The sequence below is a fragment of the Coffea eugenioides genome, chromosome 8 (genome assembly GCF_003713205.1).
Source record: "Coffea eugenioides isolate CCC68of chromosome 8, Ceug_1.0, whole genome shotgun sequence".
Classification (NCBI taxonomy): Eukaryota; Viridiplantae; Streptophyta; class Magnoliopsida; order Gentianales; family Rubiaceae; genus Coffea; species Coffea eugenioides.
Genome location: NC_040042.1, coordinates 28,438,562 through 28,446,567, shown reverse-complemented (window position 1 = coordinate 28,446,567; position 8,006 = coordinate 28,438,562). Strand labels below are relative to the sequence as shown.

At 35.6% G+C, this 8,006-nt stretch overlaps 1 protein-coding gene across 1 annotated transcript; it reads right to left on the bottom strand.

Moving 5' to 3' along the window:
* Positions 1-912: 912 nt before the first annotated feature.
* On the bottom strand, positions 913-2,544 carry LOC113781260. Its single transcript, XM_027327166.1, has 3 exons — positions 2,462-2,544; positions 2,049-2,376; positions 913-1,202 (listed from the first exon to the last, which is right to left on the bottom strand). The coding sequence occupies exons 1-2, from the start codon at positions 2,528-2,530 to the stop codon at positions 2,065-2,067; spliced, it is 381 nt and encodes a 126-aa protein (XP_027182967.1). The 5' UTR covers positions 2,531-2,544; the 3' UTR covers positions 913-1,202; positions 2,049-2,064.
* Positions 2,545-8,006: the final 5,462 nt, after the last annotated feature.

The window sequence follows — 8,006 nt, the reverse complement described above, 5'->3', positions numbered from 1 at the left end:
CCTGCCCCATCAATAAGGCCTCTCTTGTCATCCCTTCTATGCAGGAAGTTTTTTTTAAATTTTCTGTTCGGTTATTTTCATACTTCATTAGCATTTATTTATGGAATTTGCATCTGGGTTTTTGAAAATTTTGAATTTCATTATTTGGGTTAGTATGGGCAATATGGTGATTGAAAAAAAAAATACTTTCTTTGTTATGCGGAGAGGGAAAAGAGTGCAACAAAAGAAGCCACTTCAATTCTTGAAAGGGTAATAACTTCTGCTCGTTTTAGTTCTTTCCGGTTTTCAATATCAAAATAAGGAAATTTTAGACATAAAGAAAATTCATGCTGATTTAAGAATCAAGACAGTTGAATTGGTTTATTGAACTTGGTTTTGTGGGATTCTTAATTTTTGACCAAGTTTGGTAACTTGCACTACAAGAAAATTGCGTTTCTGTGACAGGCGAAAGTCGTCACTAAAAATTCAGAAGTTGTCACAAAAAAAGTCAGTGACGACTTTTACTACTGTCACAGAGCTGTCACTAGTTCTATGTCACAAAAGGGGGTCCATGTGACGACTGTTGTAAGTCGTCACAAACGATTTCGCTTTTGTGATGACTCTTGTCGTCACTCATTGTTGTACATTGTGTGACGACTTTTATTGTCACTAAACTGGCTAAATTCTTGTCATAGTCAACCCTTGGAGTTGTCACATTATGCTTCCGTTCAGTGACGACTTTTATTGTCATTGTTTTCCATCCATAAAAAGTGACGACTTTCTAGTGTCACTAGTAAAACTTGTTGGCAGTGACAACTTTTTTATTGTCATTTATTTTTTTGTAAAAAGCAATAAGCTAATGTTAATTACGCAACATAGCTGCCAACAATCACAAAACGTTCATTGAGTAGCAAGGAGAAAAAAAAGCCAACCTACGAAAAGAAAACCAACATTCATTTCCAATAGAAGATCAACCCAAATACATATATATATAAATGTTGCCTCAAATGAGTCATAAACCATGCACCATCCAAAATAAGCCATTCAGTTACAATACTAGTGATTTCCCATCCACAATAGAGAGTAGTAAAGTTCTATACAAAAATATGAGCACGATTCCCATCTAGAACAAAACATGAGCACGATAGGCCTTGTAGTCTTCAATTCAAAAACCATCTTCACAGCAATGACTGGCTTCTTCTTCTTGGGAATCGTGTTAGAACCTACACGTTACCAAAATTGAAGCAATGAGCACTGGTGTTAAAACTGGAACTATACTTCTAGATAGGCACCATATTATAAAAACTAATGTACACTGTTCAAATGACACTAACCAAAGAAAAGGTCATCGCCATCTAAAATGCCTTGACAGTACGTTATGGCTAGATTAGTGTTATACCATCAATTCTGGTTTGACATCCTTGAATAGGCTTGACGAGTAAGAAGGAAGACAAAATATAACAGTTCAGGAAAGAGACTACGAGATGACAACATCAGAGGGCTGACCGATGAAATTAAACTAATACAAACAACAAGAAGTTTGGACTTAGCAGAATCATCTTAAGTCAGCAGGATCGTGTAGTAAAAGAGTGAAAGAAAAAAGAATTTAAGGCTGTGGAACACAAAATGGAAAACCAGGAGGCTTCCGTCCAATAAAGGCCTGAAAAGTATCAAGAAAATTATTTATTTAAGAATCATGACACAATCAAATGTTTCTTCTCGTATCAGGCATAGAGGATGGGGCTACAAGTACATAGCCCAACGGCCAACATGCAGCTAAAACCTAAAACTTAAACTAAAAAAGTCAATAAATCAAATATGAAAAAAAAAAGAAGCAAATCACGTTGAACAGATCACACGTATCTTTAAGAGTTATTAACCAACCAAATTGAAAATTAAAGTGTTACATGAACCAATTCTTACAAGACACACTGAAATTGATTTAGGGGTGCAAAGTTTATAACTATGAAGAGCAAACAATTGTATTAAAAATGAATCTCTATTTTGTAGAACCAGAATTCATTTCCCTCAATTGTAATAACTATGAAGAGCAAACAATTTATTTATACCTGACACAAAAGTTGCTTATTTGCGCAAGTCTTTCAGCTGGTTAGCTAACTCATCATATAGGCTTCTTGTTTCTGTTTGTTGCTGTTGCAAGGTCTTAATCAACTCTTGCTGAGCAGTGAATTGTTGAGTTACTTCTGCAGCTCGTTTTTCTGCTTCATCTGCTCTTTTTCGGCTGTCCTCAATCTCATGCCTCCAGCGTTCTACCTCAGCAGCTTGCTTCTTGGTTGCACTACGACCGCGGATGTGTCCAGGTACGTAACCAAGTTCTTGCTCGCATATTTCCTTGCTAGTCATTGAAGTTGTAGCCTGCAATTCCCTCATTTTGTCCTAGGCAAGTAAAAAATATGATCATTATGTAGCTGGAATGGATGTCAATAATTTAAAAATCCATTATCCAAGTGAAACAGCTCACCAAGGTCTCTTTTGCTTTGTCATTTACCAGCCCCCCTGACTTCTTTGACTTTCGACTTAACTCAAACATGTCTATCTCTGAAAGCTCGACATTTTCTTTCCTTTTCTGTCCAAATTTTCAATTTTTTCATTTTCAGTCATATGACAAAAAGTAACAAGAAGTTAAATCTGCAAATGTGTGCAATTCAATAGGAAAGCTCGGATTGAATTGAAGCCTGTGGCATTTGTCAGATTACAAATTTCTCAGATAGCAGACGTGGCATATGAAATTGAGGGAGCTACAAATCAACGTATATAGCTTTAGTATACAACCAGAGCTAATGCTAGAGTCATCCAATTTCCAAGACAAAGCAGAATATGATGGAAAGATTAGTCAAAACTTTACAAGGCTTCATACACAGAATCTAAATACTTGGTAGCATCTAAATCTAATCCAGTCATGGATTTGAGAAAAGAGCATTAAAAGTATGTAGAGAAAAGGAAGGCCAAGGAAGACCATGTAGAAAGCTGAAAGAAAAACCCCAAGAGAGCAAGGTCAGCTTCATTCAGAACAAATTTAGCTTGATGATCTAACAGCCTAACAGAATGTATCTGCGACAACAAAGACACTCAGAAGCCACATGTGTGCACTTGCTCATAAACACAAGGCATGAAATTTATCTTGCTATATTAACTAACCAATTGCTTTACCTTTCCTCTCTTTTTTTTTCCTTTTTCCGAATATTTGCAGTACCTCACTGTTGAGTCAATAAAAATTTAAAGGAAATTATGTATAATACTATTTTCTTCCATCAAACTTCACTTTAAAACATCAAAACTGGCTGAGCTATTCCGGTAGTTGAAATATTTGCCTTTTTCAGTCATATGGCTGGGTTTCAGATTACCTTTTCCTCAACAACTCTTGCAAGCGATTTTGTGCCAACAGTAGTGTAGCAGTCATTTTTGGCACGATTTTGCTTGTTACGTTCACTAATTTTCTGCCACAAATTAGTGAAAATTTTAACTGACAAAGATTAGCAAATTTGTGAAGTGAAATCTGAAATTTAATAAAAGGATAGGTTATTTTGACAAGCTAACCTTAAATTCATCATTTTCAAAGTAGCTGACCAGCCACTTCCAATCTTCTTCACTCACACCTTCAGGAACTTGCCTCAATGCTTCTTGCCTTGATTCAAAACTCTGGAAATACTTGTGAAGCCGATAAAACCAGATTGAATATCAAACCAGGCAATGAGACAAAACCAAGAAGCAGAAACATCACGAAACTCAGCCTGCAGTCCTGATATGCTAATCAGATTTACAAGTTCATCAACCAGACTCAAATGCGTAAACTTGAGACAGGGATAGGGAAAGATAAAATGCAGCAATGAGCATTGAACGAATGCCCTGGGACGACATTCTAGTTTTGGCACCTGTTCGAACTCAGTAGTGACTGTGAAGTAATTGGTAATGAACTCAGCAATCTGGCCATGTTAGAGTACAGTAGTATTATAAGTATCTAAATTCAGTTTTTTTTTTTTTTACCCTTAAACTGACCTACCCTATCTACAGTTTAAAATGAAGTTAGCCAGTCTTTGGAGGTTGACTGATTGAGCAGCAGAACTAATGAGTTGGCTGAAAAGTGTATGCACCCTTCACTACGACTGCCCAACTTTAAAATAATCCTTTTGTGGCCGGCCCAAACCGCCTGTGGAGTGGTTCGACTTTAAATCTGGCGTTTGGGTTGCCAAAAATCTATACCGTGATCATGTTAAACTGCAAGCAACCGGCTTGAAATTATTACAACTATATATATGTTCGCTTCAAAAGTGGCCTTAAAGTTGATACTTTCTCCCATTTTGTAGGGCAGAGCATGTCATACCCTTCGGGGGAAAAAAAATTCTCACAATGTGTAGTTATTAGAAAGAAAGCTATGAAATTCAGAGGCAGTCCTGATATGCTAATCAGATTTACAATTTCATCAACCAAAACTTGAGACAGGGATAGGGAAAGATAAAATGCAGCAATGAGCATTGAACGAATGCCCTGTTACGGCCTGCTGTTAGACCACTTGGGCATTTTAACAAACAGTAAACGAACATGAAAAATTCCAGCAATTCTTTGCTCAAATGAAGCCACGGTTGGCCCCAAAATCATCAGAAGTACAAGGGATTTCAAATTCAATCATGATATAACATGCGCATGCTAAAATTTGAACAATCAACGGGGCAATTGCAATAAACGAAGCCATGGCAGACATGCTTAGAGGACTTGGGAAGGAACTGAAATTCAAAGAAAAAGGGGCGACTTATAGTGCTCTTACTTGAGCGGTGGCGACGGCGAGGTGTTGGCGATGGCAGACAGCAGCAGAGCGGACGCGGACTGGTGGTGACCTGGTTCTTCCTCCTCTGTCCGTTGCCGCGTCTTTCTCTCCTGATCTTCCCGTCAGCCGCCACTCTTCCTTCACTCTGTTTTTTTTCTTTTCACGCTCAAGGCCTCCCTTCCAAGAACCCTAGCTGCTTCTCTGCTCTTCTGTTTCTCTTTTTCTCCTCTAAAACCTAGCCGCCCTTTCTCAGGCTTCCCCCTTAGCTTTTCTTGCTCACTTGTGCGCCGCCCTTTTTTTCTCCTCTATTTTGTTCTTTTTTTCTTGTTTTGTTCTTTTCCCTCTGTTTTGTTCTACTGCCAAAGCCCTCCTCTATTTTCCTTCACCTGAGCTGGTGGATAGCGGCGGACTTCAGCGGCTAACGGTGGCGAGCGGCATTTCGAATCTACGGGAAGGAAGGGTTAGTTCACCATAGGAAGGAAAGACTGAGAATGAAATTTGTCTAAGTGTTGGAAGAGAGAAGCGGCGAGACTTTTGTTTGTGTGTGAACAACCAAAAACGACGTCGTTTTGTAGAGATTTCAGCCACCCGCCTCGCGCCTCTTTCAGATTTCAGACTGGCGCTCTTTTTTTTTTGGCATCTAAGCACATCTTTGAGATTCCAGGATTCACACCTTTAGCTTCATACATTTTTTTTCTTTTTTTTTTCCCTGGTCAAATTTTTTTTTCAGGTTTCTTTTTTCATACTTAATCTCTTTTTTTTTTCCTTAATCTCATCTATAAATATCAAATAAATTATTTGATATTGGTTTCTTTTTTGTGCATGTATATATATATATATGTGTGCTTGTTTGTGTCTATATACATCTTTTTGGGTTTGGACAACTCAATATACAAATTATTTAAGAAATTACCTTACAATAAAACTTACACAATAAAACATGTTTCAAAAATTTAACATGCATAGAATTGCTTATATACAGTATAGCACTTCTTACTCATGCTTATCCTACTCTTTGTCTATTACTTAGTTTTTATAATAAATTAAAAGAAACATGTAATCAAATATTCTGTTAAATGTGTTACAACTCTCAATCTTATTGCACGACAGATATTTTACTGAATAATTTTAATTTCGTATATACCCATTCCATATGAAAATAATTATTACTTATGATGTATTACACGTTATACTAATCTTTCACAGTGCTAACATTAGACTACAAATTATATTCAATTACACTTTTTCAAATTATTTCAGTTATTGATTTTTGGGGGTTGTTATAAGTAATAATAAACAATTCATGAAAAAAAATTTATGCTCAGACATGTCTATTATGTCAACTTAGCAAAAATTACAAATATCTAAAACTAGTTTGTTATTATATCATTTGCATTTTGCTAATACGTAATGAATAGGGGCTAAATTATAAAATTAGGGTGTCATATCTTCTGTGCTTTTGCTCATATAAAAGAATTGGGGGCTAAATAATAAAATTAGGGTGCCATAGTAGAATTAGTGAAATTTGATGAAAATACTATAGAATTGCTTATATACAGTATAGCACTTCTTACTCATGCTATCCTACTCTTTGTCTCTTACTTAGTTTTTATAATAAATTAAAAGAAACATGTAATCAAATATTCTGTTAAATGTGTTACAACTCTCAATCTTATTACACGACAGATATTTTACTGAATAATTTTAATTTCATATATACCCATTCCATATGAAAATAATTATTACTTATGATGTATTACACGTTATACTAATCTTTCACAGTGCTAACATTAGACTACAAATTATATTCAATTACACTTTTTCAAATTATTTCAGTTATTGATTTTTGGGGGTTGTTATAAGTAATAATAAACAATTCGTGAAAAAATTTTTATGCTCAGACATGTCTATTATGTCAACTTAGCAAAAATTACAAATATCTAAAAATAGTTTGTTATTATATCATTTGCATTTTGCTAATACGTAATGAATAGGGGCTAAATTATAATATTAGGGTGTCATATCTTCGGTGCTTTTGCTAATATAAAAGAATTGGGGGCTAAAAAATAAAATTAGGGTGTCATAGTAGAATTAGTGAAACTTGATGAAAATACTGTAGTATACAGTGATGCAAAAAGTTGTCACAAAATTGGAATCGGGTAGACTTTCAATGACAACAAGTTATGTTGTCACTGTAGAGAGAGTGTTTGTGACGACTTTACTTGAGTTGTCATAAATTCATTTCCCGCGGCATCAAATGAGATGCGCGCCAACTATTTCGTGACGAGTTGAGAATGACAACTTCCAATGTTGTCACTGATTATGCTTGTGCTGTACTCATCTGTGATGACACCTAATGTCGTCACTGAATTAGGTTATCTGTGACAAGATTTTTGTTGTCACATAAATTTTTGTCACTGAAAAGCATATTTCTTGTAGTGTTGGGATATTTGTAAGTGAACAAGACTGTAGTGGACTTGAATTGCCTGTATAATGTGTCTGCAGCTGTAAATGCTTTGGTGCAAGATGAAAAGCAGCAGTGTTATGGAATTGGTTTGTAAACAAAGAAATGTTGAATTATTAAGCATAAGCAAACAGCGAATGGCATGGCGACTAATAGAAAAACTTATGAAGTTTGGAGAAGTGGGTGAGCTATGTAGCAGGTAGGCACAGACATACTGTGTTGTTCAAATGTGTTAGGTATTAAGGAGGGGGAAAACAACAAACAAATTAAAGTTGTTTACTGTTTTAAACGTGAGAAGTTTTTGGAACTGAAGTGTAATGCTAATAGCCTTCATTTGAGAGAAAACTGAGAAAATAATGCAGTCAACACAGTTTCCTTCTGTTGAACTTAGCCTAGGAAAAACATTTATGATTTTTGGGTTCTAAACTTGATTAAGATTTTAGTTGGCAAACAAACAGAAGGATAAGATGTCAATCATCCTGTCAATATGTTATTAACATCTAAGTCTAGTAACTGGCTTCAAATTTTTTTGCTTATGATCTTCCACTTCATCCATTTATTTGCAATTAGTGCATTGTTAGGTCACAGATTAGTATGGTTTATTCCTTGTTTACATGTCTTATTCACCTTGCATTGCTCACTCTGTCATTTGTCACTTGGTTCAATCAAGTAACTCCATTTAAGTTTGCTGTGCCTTCTTGAGTAACTGACATGATTTGTCATCCAAAATGCAACACTGGTTAAGTTCTTTATCACCTATATCTTTCCAGTGTATATAGA